General features: G+C 34.0%; 2 protein-coding genes across 4 annotated transcripts in view; one reads left to right on the top strand and one right to left on the bottom strand.

Moving 5' to 3' along the window:
* Positions 1 to 18,639, top strand: part of magu (SPARC related modular calcium binding-like protein magu) — a 69,745-nt gene that overhangs the window by 27,666 nt on the left and 23,440 nt on the right. The gene's annotated exons all lie outside the window — the stretch shown is intronic.
* Positions 9,018 to 10,613, bottom strand: LOC143198254 (uncharacterized). The gene is made up of 3 exons (XM_076407383.1): positions 10,332 to 10,613; positions 10,107 to 10,274; positions 9,018 to 10,004 (listed from the first exon to the last, which is right to left on the bottom strand). The coding sequence occupies exons 1-3, from the start codon at positions 10,519 to 10,521 to the stop codon at positions 9,139 to 9,141; spliced, it is 1,224 nt and encodes a 407-aa protein (XP_076263498.1). The 5' UTR covers positions 10,522 to 10,613; the 3' UTR covers positions 9,018 to 9,138.

Genomic DNA, 18,639 nt, shown 5'->3' with positions numbered 1-18,639 from the left:
TCGATTCATTTAAACGGCCGTGTCTGTAATTTATATTTTAGCCCGGCAGTTATTTAGGCAATCGTACGTTCTTGACCATTAGGTAATTAATGCTTGTTAGTACATATTTTTAAAATATAACAGGTCATTTGAAAAGTCCTCGGTCCACCATAGTAAAACACATTTTTTTGGCAAAATTTGTTTATTTTTATTCAACATAATTCCCTTCAGGGATGATACACTAATTATAGAGACCCTCCAACTTTTCGATACCATAAAATAGGCCTCAGTTTCGGCGATCATCTTTTAATTCGACGAAAAGTTCTTCCCAGCGAGCATACTTGTGGATAAGGAAGCAATTCGAAGCCCAATTAATGGAGTTTTACCATCGTTTTCAATGACTTGTGACACGGTGCATTGTCTTGGTCAAACAGCACTTTTTCCTCGAATGCGGCCGTTTTTCGGAGATTTCATCCTTCAAGCGGACCAATAACGCTATGTGATAGTTGATGTTGATGGTTCTTCTTTTTACAAGGTAGTCAATGAAAATTATTCCATGCGCATCCCAAAATACAGACGCCATAACCTTGCCAGCCGACTGTTGTGTTTTCCCACGCTTTGGAGCGGGTTCATAGCGTGCAGTCCACTCGGATGAATGTCGATTGGACGTCGGAGTGAAACGGTGTAGCCATGTTTCATCCATTGTCACATATTGATGCAAAAACTCATGTTTATTACGCTTGATCATCTTCAAACACTATTCCGAATCATCAACTCGTCGTTGTTTTTGGTCAAAAGTGAGCTCGCACGGCATCCACTTTGCACAAAGCTTTCTCATACCCAAATATTCGTGAATGATATGATATACACGTTCAGTTGATATCTTTAGAGTGTCTGCTAATTCATTCAGTTTCAGTTTACGGTCGTTCAAAATTATTTTGTGGATGTTTTTAATGTTTTCGTCGGTAACAATCTCTTTTGGGCGTTCACTGCGTAGCATACCAATCCTTGAAGGTTGATTTTCCAAGGGCAGTGTCCGGAAACTTGGCATCAAGCCAAGTTTTTGCTTCACTTGTATTTTTTCCCTTCAAAAAGCAATATTTTATTAACACGCGAAATTCCTTTTTATCCATTTTTTTCACAATAACAAAAGTTGTATCGCTCAAAATGCTATAATTCACAAACTAATAATCTGACAGCTGTCAAATTTATACACAAATCTTTTGAGGGTTAGGACTAACTAAAAACATATGGATTTAATTCTAGTAGCGCCATCTATGTGTCAGGCAGGGGACTTTTCATTTGACCTGTTAGACAATACAACATCGATACTGCAAAGCGCGCATTTTAACCGATAACGACTAAACAAGAAGAACGTATACTAGGTTGCTACTTCACAAAAACCTATTTAAGACAAAATAATCCTCTAAAAACAACATTATTTATTCAAACAAATTTAATAAACTATAAATTATATAAATACAAGTATTGTCCGTAATAATTTGGCTATAATACATGTTTAAAATATTTAACAGTATTTTTTCTCTCAAAGTTCGTATATTTTTTTTATTAATTATATCTTAGGTTAGATATTAGTAGCTTAGTACAATCTTAATTAACAAATAATTTATTACTACAGATTTGAAGACGAGTAGATTTGGAACTATTAAGAATTTGGAATTTTAAGTCAACAAATTACTGAAAAAATATCAATAATAGTAGGGAATTTTTGGTTTATATAGATTCATTTTCACACTATAAGAAACCCAGTTAAATTTTATTACTTAACAATGCCACGAACCATTTTCCAGACCCAATGTTATGTGAGTTCGGTCAGAATTAGTGGAAAATTACAATATCCAACAATATGTCGGCTTTCTTTATACACTAATTTACATTGGAATCATTGGAACTTTCCGGTTGTTAAGTTTTACAACATATGACATATATATTTGAAATGCAGTAATCAGTTCGTTTTTTCTACTACATAACAAATTAACTATTATAAACCAAGAAAACGTATCACATATTATACGATAATATTATAAATGTTTTGTTTGATATAACAAATTATGTATAATGATTCTACATAAATAATGTATATGTAAGTAGCTAGCTCTGTAATTAGTGTTACGTCTATTTAAGGTATTTAAGAATTTAAAGCTCTTAAGGTGGCATTTGACACAAGTAATTACTTGGTATTTAGCACTACAGTTTTAATCCTCGGTCTGATTGACGGTAATCAGATGATATTGTGTAAAACCTATCGAGGCGTATCAATGACCATACTTGATACAACGTGGGGTAAAAGTCCCGCTACAATTTTGATTGCGTATAACTTTGCTCAATGAAAAGATCAGTAAGTTCGATTTTCATAAAAAGTTTATTTGGTCTTTACGTTTTTTTCCATTATGACTGAAAAATTATATCGGCTAAATGGTGACCGCGATTCGCTATAGAACTTTAGGCTCTTTTTAAGGCATTTTTCATGGCATCCTGCAACATCTGAGGCTGAATTTCTTCAATTTCGCGACGAATATTGTCTTTAAGATGTTGAGTCGTTTGGGGCTTATTCACATGAACTTTTGATTTTAAAACAACCCATAAGGAAAACTCTGGTGCTGTTAAATCCGGAGATCTGGCTGGCCATGTTAAATCGCCACTTCGCGAAATTAGTCTTCGTGGAAAAACGTCATCTACTAATTGAATTGTTGAACGAGCTGTGTGTGTCGTGGCCCCATCTTGCTGAAACCACATGTCCTCTAGTCCTTGCTCTTCCATTTCAGGTACAAGAAAATTTCGAATCATGTGTTGGTACCGTTCAGCAGTAACAGTAACAGCAACATCTTGGTCATTTTCAAACAAATAGGGACCACTGATGTTTTCAGCATGAATACCACATCATATAGTTGTTTTTAGTAGATACAATTATATTTTATGAATTAATTGAGGACTCGGTGTTCCCCAAAACCAACTGTTCTGTTTATTGTCGTGGCCATTTAGAAGCAAACGGGCTTCATCGTTCATTATCAATTTAAACGAGGAATCTTCAATTTCACCAGACGCCCCTAGGATTGCATTACTGTACTCGTTGATCAGGATCTCTTGGTAACAATTTTTGGACTAATTGAATTTTGTACGGGAACATTTTCAAATCAGTTTTCAAAATTCGCCTTAAACTGCGTGCAGAAATGTGTAACTGGGAACCACGTCTCCGAATTGATGTTTCTGGAGACTCTGCAACACAATCGCGTATCACAGTCACATATTCAGCGTTACGAGCTGTCCGTTATCTTCCAGCATGAGGGCTGTGTGCTGTCGTACCGTACTGTCGAAAATTCGCATGTAAACGATAAACTGTAGTTTTTGTGAGGCACTGGACGATTAGAATATTTTTAACGCAAGTTCCACTGAGTGTCAATAATGGAACGATTTTTCATTAAATATTGTCACTATTTCTGCTCGTTCTTGTGGCGTATATTTACCCATAATAAAATTTGGACGTCTACACAACATAATGGTTAAAGTGAAACTCAGCTATATGTCACATAACCAAGATGGCGCGCAATCAAAATGGTAGCGGGACTTTTGCACCACCTGTTACTATATTCTGACAGTTTAAATATTTATACAATGTAATGTTGGTAGCAGAATAATTTTGTAGATTTCACCACAACAGTTGCTATTCCTGAAACTGATGATAGCGATAGAGACTATGTTCTGTTTACTGCTGCTTAAGTTCTAAATTTTAGTAGAACATTTGATTCATATAACAAGCTTATGTTAAATTATTAATATTTGCGCCCCAAAATATCAAACCGATTTAAAATATATAAGTAAATATTTTCATGTATTATATAATTACCATTAATACATAACCAAATCTAATATATAACCATTTTCGTTAAATAATTTTCTTTTATTACTCTTAGTAGTTCCACAATCTGCCCAAATGGCAATAAGTATTTGTTATGTTTATATTATATATACATGTCATGTAGAAAATCACTTCATTAAGTGATCTCATGTACAAAATACTATTTTAATTAATTGATCTTATTTTAAAGCTGATTCTAAAGTCTATATATGTCCAAAAATCACATCGGATGGTGTTAGACGCTTTAGTCTACGCACTTCACTGTCACTTCGCATATTTAGTTGATTAGCGAGTACATTGGGATGCACTGATATTCTTTCGAAGTACTTCACACAAATACGTTGAATTACATTAGTTATTGGTTCTAGAGGAATATCGCGTTGTATCACTTCATTTGAAACATCGTAAGGAGCATCGACAATGGCACAGAATACTTTGTTTTGGAATCGTTGTGTATGATGGATATATTAGACTTGCTAGCGGTTCCCCATAGTTGCATTCCATGTGACCAAATAGGCTTTAGTATAGATTTGTACAATACTATCTTATTATCTAATGATAACTTGGATTTGCGCCCAATAAGCCTATACAGTACAGTAGGTGCTTCTTCCAAGTTAGACGTCAATTTGGGTGCATACCAAGATATTTAGCATCCTCTGCTTCCTGGAGTTGACAATTATTGATATAGATTGGAGGACATGTTCTTCTACCCAGCGTAAAAGTTGATGACTGGGTTTTGATTCGTTGATTTTTATACGCCATATTTCCAGCCACATTTGTTTTTGATTTAGGTGTGTTTGTAGGTTAATTGATACTATGGCTGGATCTTCATGATAGGCTACGACGGCCGTGTCGTCTGGGTATGTTGCCACAGTGGTTATTTTTCTTGTAGGTAAAATAGTATTTTGAAGTAAACTAATAGTTTTTCTATGTACATATGTAAAGAGAGAATAAAAAATAAACTTAATAACAGCTGTCTTTTGATTTATAACATTTATAATTAATGATAATGAAATCGTTTAAAAAAAAGCCAAGCTCAAGAAATAAACAAGTTGAACTACCAATGTAATTTAAATCGTTTAAATGAAAAAAACGGTTATATAAAATTAATTATTTCAAATTGTTCGCCGCCAAAACGAACGGTTAATAACATAAATTACGCCGATGAATTATCGCTCATCCTTTAACCAAATTATTTCAATAAAATGTTAACAAAATATCAACGCTATTAATTAGACGAATCACAATTATGTTATTAAAGAGCATCTTCCATTATAAAATGGACGGGCTCGCTTTATAAACGAGTTTTGGTTTAGACGCGGCGAATGGACGTTACGTCATCGCGTTAGCTTCAAAATTATTCCTTTTGATTAATACGATACATAAAGATGACGTGGGTTATAGTCGCGTAAGACGTATAATTTTCCTTTCAACGATGCAAATTGCCTAAAACCATAAACGTAAGGTATTTGGTCGAGAATTTTCAATTTTATCGATTAAATCTTGATTAATATTTGGGTCAGTTTGGATTTTAACATAATGAGGTATGAGAGTCACGTGGTCGTTTGAAATACCAGTTTACCTTGTGCCTCGTGTCATTAGAGCTTGGTTACAGGTGACTACAGCAACAGGTTGCACAGAAAAACTCCAACACTCTTACGCTCTGTGATGAGGTACTCCAGTGGTACCTCCAGTGCTTTCTTATCTAAAAGTCAACGTTCTCCTGTCATTGGTGCATCAGGTTGACATAAACCGGATGGTGTTTTCCATTTGTGACATCTAATGGCGTTATCCACCTTTAGAAGTCTGGATGCTTCTTTATTGACGTGGTTCTAGTCTTCTTTGATAGGTACAGAACTGGAAAAAAACACATTCTTCACTTTAATTAAAATACTACTATACTATATTATAAAATATTTTTAACAAAAAAATTGAACCGACTACAAAAAATAAATAAGGAGCTCACTAAAAAGTAAAACATAGAAAATACAAAATCAAACTTAGATTTTTAACCAAAAAAAAACCTTTTAAAATAAAATATGTACATAATAATCGTTGTAATAGTTAAATAAAAATAAACAAAAAAACTTATTTAACCTATCTACATAGGACGCTACGTATTTTATATTCTACTATATTGATAGCATCCTCCATCCTTTTTGTATGGTTTGGGCTCGGCACCGACTTCGAACTGCATCCGATCTAAACTGCTTATTATTGATCAAGTAGGCAGAAGTGTTCTATAATAAGAATTGTTGTAATAACTGGGAACAACATTGTTACCAATAAATTAAAATACACTAATAAAAAATATTATGAAAGTAAGCGTGTAAAAATGAAAATCGCTATTGACAAGACAATTTGACGTACAGTACGGATGCTGTTTCTCTGAAATCTATTAGGCATTATTTTCTACAGAACGTATCTGAACCGCACAACTATTTGTAAAATCTATATATATCATTGAAACTATTTAAATATGTGCTAACCTTCCTTTAACATTAATTACCTCCTCAATATTGTATACCACACCAATACAGTCGTAAAACTCGACGAGTCTCTAACGTAGCGTGATCAGAAAGAGCTTCTCCCTTTTACCCGGGCAATAAATTATTTCCAAATAGCGTTCCAAGATGGTAGTTTCTTCGCCAGTCTATAATTCCGCGCATTCGCGATTACTAAGATCGTCTAAGATCGACAAGATAATGGGGATATATGGTTTTAGCTCGCGGCAATTCGCCATTTCAATTAATATCTTTACGCAAATATTTATATAGTCCATATAAAGTTATTCGATATAAATTCCGCACGATCTTAACATGATTTATTTATGAACTTCGTGGTCTGGCGTTCTAGCTCTGGTCTATCCGATAGAATAGCCAACGCGCGTCATCAAGAATTTTGAAGAATTTTGTAGACATTTGACAACAGGGTCGACCCTTATCCCTTATCGGAAGAACTATATGTATAGTTGTTTGAGCTAATTATCTATTATGAATAAGGGTATATATAAAAAATCATGTTATCTTTTTGCTAAACTTAGTTTAGGTTTTTATTAACGTACCAAAATATATACAAAAAGTATATTAAGTTCAATAATTTATTAAAATAATATATATAAAAACTAGCTGACCCGACAGACTTCGTCCTGTCAAAAAGATTTGTAATGTGGCAGTTTTTGTGCCTACGTATTTTAAAAAATTCTCCTGAACAGAACCATCACCCTGGTGATAGGGCGTTGTGAATAAAAAATAATTAAATAAAACATATATAAGGATTGAAAAGTAAGTAATCGCTTTATTGTTAATCATGTGAATCATAATTATTATTATTATTATCATTATATTGCTTTGTGGTATACGATGTTTTTTGTTTGATTACCTGGCGCATAGATAAACAAATCTGATGGTTTTCCAACACGGGAACAGGCAACATACAATTGACCATGTGAGAAACATGGGTTTTCTAGATTAATACCACAAACACTTAATGATTGCCCCTGGGACTTGTTTATAGTCATAGCAAAAGCAAGCCGTCAACATGTCTATAGGAAATTTGCCATTACCAATGTCAATGAGTTGTTTAGAGAATATGTTTCCAGATTGGTCATTTTGCAACTCGACACGCATATTCTTGCTTAAATGAAGTACTTTAACATGTTTCCACAAATTGGAGGACTTTAGACATGCATTGAGTTCATCAGCTGGCGTTGATCGTGGAATCACTGGCAATGTTTGACGAAAATCTCCTGCTAATAAAATCATTGCACCACCAAATCGGTTATTATTGCTACATAGATCTTTTAAGGTTCTGTCTAAAGCCTCCAAAGATTTTTTATGTGCCATCGTGCATTCATCCCAAACAATCAATTTACATTGCTGCAAAACCTTTGCCATTGCAGAGTTCTTCGAAACGTTGCAGGTTGGAGTTTCATTGCTTTGCATATTTAATGGCAATTTTAGTGCTGAATGGGCTGTTCGACCACCTTCAAGCAAAGTTGCTGCGATTCCCGACGAAGCGAGTGCAAGTGCAATTTTATTTTGTGAGCGAATTGTTGCTAATATTAATGAAATAAAAAAAGTTTTTCCTGTACCACCAGGTGCATCTAAGAAATAAATCCCTCCAGTTTCATCATTTGTTACTTTCATAAGAGTTTCAAATACATACTTCTGTTGTTCATTTAACAGTGGAAGATTTGTTTGAATTTATTCTTTCAAAGCGTTGAGATCATACAGTCTTTCTCGATGCAACTCTTGGTTAAAAGCGTCATGCATTGGACGATTGGGCGCGGTCAGGCCTAATTGAATTAATAGTTTGTTTGACATTATCAAGCACATGTCCTCAATTGAAATCAATGCTTCATTGTAAATTTCTTCACTGATTTGTATATTTGGATTACCCATTCTATTCCGTATTTGATACAAAATATCATCACACATATAATCTTTGTACTTCATCCACAAATCAATTGGGTTTGATGGGAAGCATGTAGATATGATTATAGAAAACAATGTTCGTATTTGATGAGTGTGTGATGATATTACAGCATCATTGAGAGTTTGATCCCAATGAGCGTCATTTTCAAGCAATTGCAAACGTTGACAGGCTTCTCTGTAGGATCCACACAATTCACCATCAACAGTTCGTAACTGTTGGAATGATGTTGGGCCACGTACATTGACTAATAGCAGTCGTAAATAAAAACATTCATCATTGCTTGGATGTACTGAATAAATCCGGCCAATCGCATCGGTGGAATATACATCTGTATATCCTGGAACTGGTTTTCCTTGTTTCCGTCGTATAAATCTCCTTGAGGATTGATTCCAGGTATAATATTTTGGCATTTCAGAATATAGCAATGTTTGTGCGAAATCATCGTTTTGGCATGTCTCAAAAAAACTGGTTAATGTAGTAGATGGTGGCTGAGCAGCTCTTTGTACTGCGTTCTGTGCTGTAAAATACACTCTTTGTCCATTTTCCAAATGCACAGCTAAGTGAACAACAGAAGGGTGTCTCTCATGAATAGGAAAAGAAAATATTCGCCAAACTGCTTCATTACTACTGACATAGCGGCCCATTTGGTATTGGGTAACTTCATCATTAGAATTCTCTGCAGCAATTCCAATCACAGCCATATCACTCCCTTTGGTTACATATTTGCAAATGTATTTAATCGATTTCACTGAATGGCAAGATTCAACGTTGATGTGTGCTTTGAATGTCTTTGATAAAATGGGTGAATATGGAACAATCCAACGATTATCTATTTCAATATCTTGTTAATTTAATTTGACAATTGTTGATTTTCCATTGTCTGCTGTCGATCTGCGACGATACAATGGATAACCGTCATTACCAGTAATTGTTTCCGATATTAATGTCCGTGGATATCGTTTTGAACATTTACCATCCATCATACACGGTGAATTTTGATTAAGAGTTCCACAGGGACCATGTATCATGTTTTTGATAACTACCTCATGCAATCCAGGATCTACTTGTACATTAGGGATTTCAGCTGATATCACTGCATCAACTTCATTTGGCCTTATCTTTTCAACCAACCAAATCAAAATGTGTGCATGTGACAATCCTCGTTTCTGCCACTCCACAGAATACATCCAGCAGCGTGTCTCACCAAACACATTATGTTTTACGATGAAATTCATTAAAGATTTCAACTTTTGTCTAAAGACTCTGGCTGTAATATCATGACGATCAATGGATGATTTCCCAGGTAATAACTCCTGCTTAATTTCTATCCATTGCGGATTGCATGTAAATGTGATGAACAAATCTGCTGTACCATAATGACGAACATACGACATGGCATCTTGAGCATATTCGTGCATATGCCGAGGGCTTCCGATGTATGTTGCTGGAAGAATAGTCATCCGACCGACATTCTGTGCATTTCCATCAGTATTAATCGCATCTCGAAGGTGAATATACTCTTCAGATCGGAGTTTGGTTTGATTCAACCTGATGAATGTTAATCTCTCCGTTTCAATTTTAACATACATGTCATCAACATATTTGTGATATAATCGCCGACATTTCAATATGTGATTATCTGCATTTTCCCGAATCATTAGGCGGTATGAATAATAGTTCATTGAACTGACTTTTTTGTTGGTTTCAGAACCTGTAAACAGATTTTGTTTTAATAACATTCAAATATAAAATTAAAATACATAATATAGTGACTGAGATATTATCGCCATAGCTAAACTAATATTTTAGTTACCTGTAATGGGATTTATCATTTTTATTGATAAATCGTAGCCATCTTCACCTTGCCAAAATATAATGGGATATTGCAGTGCATCATATGAGCGGTGTGTTTCCTTTATAGGTTGTAATTGAAAATTCCGACGATGTAAAACAATATCACGGGATTCCAAGTTTTCTCCAACTACAACGATAGCAACTTCATCAATAGTTGGTGCATTAAAACGTCTTGTATGTTGACCTGCAGGTGTTTTATCAGCTCTGATTACAATTTTGTGATTATCGGATGGCATCAGATCCAGGGCAGTTTTAAACAATATAATCAATTGATTGTGTTGATGAAATAAAGTTTGTAATTGTTCTACAATAGACCTTTTTACTAAATTGTTATGTGCACAACGCAGATCAATTTCTTGTGGTGAATTGCCCATAAAATAAATTTGCAGGAATTTGTTGTCGCTATCTGACACTGGTAACAGTGAACCTGCTCTGTGATATATTTGCCCTTGTATCTGTAAATAAAAAAAATATTATGGTGTGGTATAAATTAATGGATTGTCAATGATCAAACTTAAATAATATTTGATCTTAAAAAGTATATATTTAGTTTTAACTAATATCTATCAAATATAAAATATAATAAAAGTGTCACTGAAACTGAATCACCATATAATATGATGACTAAGTGATATATTTCGTAATGATTAAGAAATTGAAGATTAGTAACACATCTTAACTTTGGTGACAGAAAATTTTGTTCGCTAAAATAATTATGAGTAACTGCTATAATACATACCTTGAAAGTTGGCATAAAATTTTCCCGAACTGCATTTGTTGCCCCAAATGAAGTCATTTGAAAGCAATTGTTATATTGTTGAATATGTGTCAAAAAGTGTATAGAATCTGTTCCTATTCCTGAAACCAATGAGTACAATGGTTCTGGTGGTGGATCCAATTGTATCAATTTCACTTTACCTTTTGCGCAACACAATCCATTGGCTTCGTTTTTGTATTTTAATGCCTTACAGTGTGAGCAAACCAAGTTCATAGAACCAATAACAACACATTGGTAGTTACTGTAGTCAATTGACACATCGTAACTGAAAGCAGCTGGATTCAAACTTGCGCGATTATTAGTTGAATGTCGCGCTCGCGCTTCACGCGTTTGTGATATCCGAATTCTTTCACGTTCATTTCCGTCGTCACGTTCTTGTGCAGTACGATTAGATCGGTAATTAGCTTGGTTTATAGCATTTCTGGTTCTTCTACCTAAATTGCTTCGTCTTATAGGAGGCATATCAAATATAAATTATTTTTTCACTAATCACGAACTAAACAAACACTAACTAACTAAACACTCTGCACAAAACACGATATACGAATTTGTTTCGTGTATCACTTGACAATTCATCTGTCATCTGTCAAAAGTCATCTGTAACAGACAACTTTTTTTTTAAATTTGATATGACTTGAACTCAAATCCTTTTAATCCGTACGAATTGTTTTATTTATTTAAAATTTGAATTAAATTTTAAACAAATAAAAAATTTTAAATAAATAAAACAATTCGTACGGATTAAAAGGATTTGAGTTCAAGTCATATCAAATTTAAAAAAAAAAAGTTGTCTGTTACAGATGACTTTTGACAGATGACAGATGAATTGTCAACTGATACACGAAACAAATTCAAACAAAAAGGGCTATTTTTAGGGTTTTTCCAGCAATAATTCTAATTTTTCTCGCCGTAAAAACCATCCCTGAACTTCAACGAACATTTTAAAAAAAGATTTGGCCAAATTGGTCCAGGCGTTGTTGAGTTATGCGCTTAGGAACATATTTTGCGATTCATTTTTATATATAAGATTACATATCAATAAAAGTGCTATAATCGATTTTTGGGGACTTTAGCTTTATAGAAGCTATCTAATTTACTGCATGGATTGATTCTTTTCACTGAAGCATCTTAGCAGGTATATGACACTTTTCAAATAAATGTTAATGTCAAATAACCCCCACTATTAAAAAGCCGTCTTTTTCTGACAACCCAATATATCTAAAGAAATATATCTGATATATCTATCCTAATTTAAAAGATTCAATATAATATACCATTCTATTTAAATTATTACGAATTTTTGGTTACATGTTTTCCCGCATTTAAAAAACCTATTTTCAGCTCATAATTTGCATATTTTTACTCCATGACTATTAAGTTATGAAGTCATTCATAGAGTCAAAAAACAACTAATTTATGTGTTCATGTAAAGTAGCTGTTTACTTTTTTGCTTCGTTAATATAAATGTATAATATTGCACTATAAGTTTTCGATTTTTATTATCAAATAGTATAAACTTTATCGGAGCTTACTTCTGTTGCCATTTATAATAATTTTAATTAAATTTTAGTCCCTCTATTTACAATCATGTGATATAGAGTATATTCAAAGTTTATATGTATATGCGCCACCAAGATGTTTAATATATTGCCTACCGCAATTTGTAAATTCGTTTTAGAATAAGACAATATTTTTCTTCTCATTTTATCCTTGTTAAAAAGAGACACAAAGCTGTCTGATTAGTTTGAAAATGTAAACGAATAAGCCTGTCAAAGTCGTCTAATTGTCCTATAAACTATTGTGGTTGTATAATTAACTGTAGTGTGCTGTTGAGGAATAAGTTCAGAGAAAACAAATTACCATGGTTTGGACATGGCTGTCGAATGAAAGGCAAAGACTCCTGCGACAAAATCGACCAATGTTTAATTCCTCATATAAACACCTAGCCGATTTATTTATAAACCCATTAACTGAAATAAAGAAACTGTTAATGCACGTACTGATGTGGAAACATTGAAATTAATTAAATGAAATAATCGTTTAGTTTTTGCTTCAATCAAGATAAATGCATATTGCACTATAAGTCGTCGATTTTTAACATCAAATAGTATAAATTGGTGTAGTTACACCGTGAAAGGCGCTTTATTTCTCGACAATTACCCGCCATTCAATCGAAGTCTATTATTTAGCAATCATCTTTGTCGATGCGAATGTGTAATACATTTCGAGTTTGGCTATTATCCGCTCTATAAACAATGCTTGCGTATCGGATAGATCCGTCTGGTTTTTTTTACCCAGTTTCAGACGTGCTTTCTAGTATTTCAACATGAGGATATCTGCTTTATGTTATGCCAAAATATGTTTTGCGATTACTGGATCGATTCTGGTTTCGAATTCTGATACTTTCAGTACGGTCACATGGTTTCGCCAATTATTTATTTTATCTGTGACATGTTAGATTGTAAAGCTGACGGGATTTTTCTGTTTCCATCTGTTCTTTCTCGTTTTGATTTGAGTGGTAGTGACTGGGTTGTATAAGTTAACGGTATGTCAATATGTTAATTGTTAAGATGTATCCAAGTTTTGCAACTCTAGATCACCAAAAGGCTCGTCAAGCGAGAATATCTATAGCGGGAAATTAAAAAAGTTACTATGATTAGCAAAAATAACATATTTTTCATTAATCAAATAAAACAGAGTATAGTGAAAATTTTATTCTTTAAGATATTAAATATAATGTATATATATATATATATATATATATATATATATATATATATATATATATATATACATATACATATATATATATACATATATATATATATATATATATATATATATATATATATATATATGTATATAAATTCAATTGTCGTTTTGTTAATGTTTATTCTTTTTAACCGACTTCGTACACGACAATGCTTTCACCTATTTTTTATCTAAAATAATCAGATATTTGGGTATAATGTTATTGGTGAACTAATGTGACGAAAAATCGGAAGTAGTTCAGTGTAAGAGCCACTCAGTATGCTTTTTACGTACTGACCATATCATATGAGAAGTCATTGTCATCATTGTTTCTTTATTTCTATTTTTTTTTTCATATGGTCCGTACTTTTACTTGGGCTATCCATTGTAATACTTAATAAAATAACTGCGTCATTTATTGAGTAAATATCTAATACCAAAAAGTGAAAAATAAAATATTTTTACAAAAAAAAATTGAACCGACTTCAAAAAATTAATAAGAAAGTCACTAAAATGTAAAAAATAATCAAACGACTTTTAACACAAAAAAGACTAAGTTCTAACTATGAAGGAATCTAACAGATCTGGGTGTCTCGCTGAATCAGCTGCATAATTAGTTGATTTTCCTGTTGACATGTCACTACATCTTAGTTCAGCAGCGGCTTTATGCCTTTAGTCCATTGCCCAGTGAATCTAATGAGTCTAATTCCTAGGTGAGCCTTGAAAAGTTTTATGGATTTTTCGAATAACTGGTTTAGGAAACATAAACATTCACTAACCCATTTTCAACGAAGTATTTCCGCAAATAAAATCGACCTTTATTCATAGAGTCGATTAAAATAAAGATGACTGTTTTCTTTTTGTTGGCTGATTCGAGTGCGGCAATCCGCGGAGATCCATCGATGAATCTCTGCCAATCAGTCCGGTTTGGGCGGTCAAACAAAGAGCGCTTTTGTCTTAATGCTGTGCGGTTTTTGCTAAGGGGGATAGTGGTCACTTAACTAGATACAAGTTTTGCACATTGTTGTTTTTGCATATTTAATTAGGACAGAGGCGGGTCGGGTTTTTATTACCTACTATAAATCATGTCCTGCGTTAAGTAATTGTTATGGGTATTTAATTAATTTTACCTGTATACATGCTCTGCTAAATGGATATTCGTGTTATGATTTTGAACAATGCGATCTGCGGTTTAGGTAACGATGACCAGTAAGTTTTCTACCATCCCCCAGTTGTTAAGGCAAATCAAGAAACATATATAGACGATGGTTTTTAAATAAAGTTACTGCGGGGTCTACACGAACATGCATATTGCTCCCCTGTATTTGTAGACACATTCTGACAATCATTTTAACTTTCATAATATGTTCAGTTACTACAGTAATTGTGGATATATAATTAAGTTAATTGTTCCGGCAAATAAAATACATTATTTACAATGGATACTTAAAAATGTATGTATTCAACGTATTTCTTGTCCATCTGTCAGGCAATTAATGCATGCCATTTCAAATGAACAGCTTCACCCTTGAGCTCGTGCAACTCTCGCGATAAGCATTGGTAATTAATCGTAGAACTTTGCTTTGGGTGCGTTGAATTATTAGTTAGTTTGATGTTTTAGTGCAACCTGATAGGTCCAAATTGGATTTATGATTGACTGATAAACCAATCTCTTTGATTTTAGGTTAAGCTGAGAGTATCTTTCGAATAACCAGTACAGTTGCTTGACTTTGAGTCTAATCTGCTCAATAAAAATGATATTTCCAATTTAACCTACCATCGAGATGAATGACGAGGTATTTTGTTTGATTCTGCTTCAGGAATTGGGCGTCAATCGATATAATTAGGTTTTTGCAACGTAAAATTAAAATGGACCGATTTGACTTATTAAGCTGTATTTTCCATTCTGTAGTCAGTTTGTAGCTCTTGTTAACTTCTACTAATACTTTTTATACAAACTTGGATAGAGTCCCGTTTCTTTTATTTCGTTTGTTTGATACAGGAAGGATCCCAAGACACTACCCTGGGAAACTTTGAAATAGCTAGCTTTTAAATGTTGAAAATATCGCTTTATGCGGGACTCTAAATGTTCTTTCAAAAAGATTGGATTCCAGTAGTTGACAGTTGTTCCACGGTAGCAATATGCTCATTTTGTAGATTAATCCTCAAATGTCATATCCAATCAAAAGCAAGTGAGACGTCTAGGAATATTGTAGGACAGTATTTCTTTTCTTCGAATGTCTTTGCAACAGCCGCTGTTGCCCCGTGCACTTGGTCGATTGTTGAGTAGTGATTTCGCAATCCAAATTTAATACGTTTTAACAGCAGTTTCTCTCAGATAATTTTGATATGGCAGGTTACAAAGAAATAGGTCTGTAAGATCCGGCTTCTTCTTCCGGTTTATCAAGTGTTTTAAGCGTAATTATTCGAGCAACTTTAAAACATTCCGGAACATGCTTCAGTTTCAAACAGACATTGAACATCTATGTCAACATCATTATTGTTTTTAATAAAACAGGATTAAGGTTGTTGTTAATTTCTTTGACAACCTTCGACACCATTCAATTTCATTCTTCGACCAGCATCAGGCTGATAAAAAGGAATTGCCTCCATATCATTCGGTTGGAATACGTTAGCTAAGTCCTGCGAATAATTCAGATTCTTCATCGTTGCGTTGAACCCATTCATTTCGATCATTTTTAATAGGCAGTATTCTGATAATTGCTCTTTTAAATCTCCAAGTTGCTGTCCATAGCAAGTAATCTTCGTCTGCTGCGGAGCTTACATATTACACTTACATATTTATTGAACTCTGTTTATGTTCTTTAATCTTTTGATTTGTCTGATTACTAATTTTATTTGTAGGAATGTTCGTCTGATCGGTCGGTCGGAATATGTGGCTGTCGATGCGATTGTTTGTCCGAACACACACTACTATTTTGTGGAAGGAATTCGCACGATAACTGAAAACACTGGTTGGATAAAAACTTGTTTATTGCGATATTAAATGATATATGTGGTCGACGGGACAATAGACAGGATATTAGGTTAGGTAAAGGAAGTACGGTAGCGCTGTGGAAGTGGTACTGTTACAAGGGGGTAGAGAAAAGAAAAAAAGAGGAGGTGGTGGTCTTTTATAGCCGGGATCCGCATGATACCAATCCACCAGCATTGCCAACCTTAGACTTTGATGTGATGAATGGTTGTAGCGGTCGCTACATATTAAATATTGTTTTGTCTTCACGATTTCTAGTTCTGTACTTATTAAATATGTTGACTAATATTTAAGAGACCAACCTTTAAAGTAAAATCATCACATTATAAAAGTACCAGACGTTAATAATAATTAATGTAATAGTTTAGCAACCAAACAGCACACCATCTTCCGCGATTCCGTCCCTGAAGCCCCGCATTCCGGCCGCCGACTTTGAGAAATGTCTCTGCAACTTTTCGACCGGCCAGAATCCGACCGACATCGCTCTGTGATGCGATTGATTTTTAACGCTTTAACGGTGCACATTATTAATTATTGCTATCCGCCACTCTCGCCTCGCCGTTTAATGTTTTTATCATGTTTTGGCTGTCGGTCCAGCGGATCGACGGGTTCTCTCGATGGCGCCGATCGCAACGAGATTATCAAGGCGTCAGAATCATTTTTATCGAACATGAACGCTCATTTGTTAATTAAATTATACTGCTCGACGTACAACGTTTTGATGTTCGTCGGATGCGTGGTGGATGAAAAAAACTCCGGTTCTGGTTCTTAGGGAGGTATTGTATAGTAGATATTTCAAAAATCGATCGTATTTTGAAAGCTTAACCCTTTAAGAATACGGTGTTAAGAGGATTTTTCAAAATTTTTATGGTTTTCGGAGAAATAGCTGTTTTAGTGGCGTGGCATTCAAAAGTGGCTTGGCTCGAGACGTTTTGCTCTTGGCGTGAGTCTATCGTTCTGTCTATATTCCATCATGTCGAAATAAAAAAGTTAAACACATTTTTTTCTCCAAATTACAGCTGTTCAAAACAATTTTAAAAATGCATAACTTTGTCTCCGAAAAAAACCCTCTTTAGGCCATATTTTTGGAGGGTTCAAATGTCTACACTAGAAAACCCCCTTAAATTATAGTGAATTAATATAGATTTCTTTTATTTATATATTTGATTTGTGATTTGATTAGCACATGCCCCAGCAGGATTCGAACTCGCGACTATCGTAACAGCAGGAGGACCGTCTTGTTGTATTTACCACTACGCCTACCAAGCCGATATATTATAGATTTTACACGGGTAAAAAGACGAAATAGGAGATAGATTGCGGACAAAAAAGTGAGACTTGGAGCTGAGATAGAAAGTAGTAACTACTTAGTAGTCATTATAGTAGATAAGTTTAACAGAGAGACCAAATAATGAGGACAAACTGAACAACCCTTCTTTTTTTTCAAATTTCTGTTCTGTTTTTTATCTTTCTTGATATTTCCAAATTTAAAAAAAATAGAAATCCAACTTTTGGTATACATAGAGATAGATAGGGATCATCATCGGGCTTAAAGGTTCAGTAGAACTTAAGATATGATCCCTCTCAAAAAAAAAATTCGAGGAAAGTGTGTTTAAAGTTTCGTTTTGAGATGTTAAAGCGTCTTATATAGCTGTTTTAGTAGCTATATCTCTGAATATCATTTAAATATTGAAAATCCTCGTAAGGGCATATTCTTAGAGGTTTAAACCTGAAATATATAAAATGAAGTATATGAAAATGGTGACCATTAAGAAGGATTGTGGCAAGACAGCATAAAACTACCGCGGCTAAACTGACAGCAAAACTTAACACTCGCTTGAGTAATACTATTTCGATAGAGAAATGGTTGTAGAAATGTGGTATGATCCTATAAATAATTATTTACACTCTTTCCTACAAACGGCCGGATTTATGTATGGAAAACCCCAAACTTGGGGTATTTCGCAA

The sequence above is a fragment of the Rhynchophorus ferrugineus genome, unplaced genomic scaffold (genome assembly GCF_030347505.1).
Source record: "Rhynchophorus ferrugineus isolate W39M unplaced genomic scaffold, kcgeb_rfMv2 rfM6, whole genome shotgun sequence".
Classification (NCBI taxonomy): domain Eukaryota; kingdom Metazoa; phylum Arthropoda; class Insecta; order Coleoptera; family Curculionidae; genus Rhynchophorus; species Rhynchophorus ferrugineus.
Note: the sequence above shows the minus strand (reverse complement) of the source record. Positions and strands in the feature narration are given on the sequence as shown.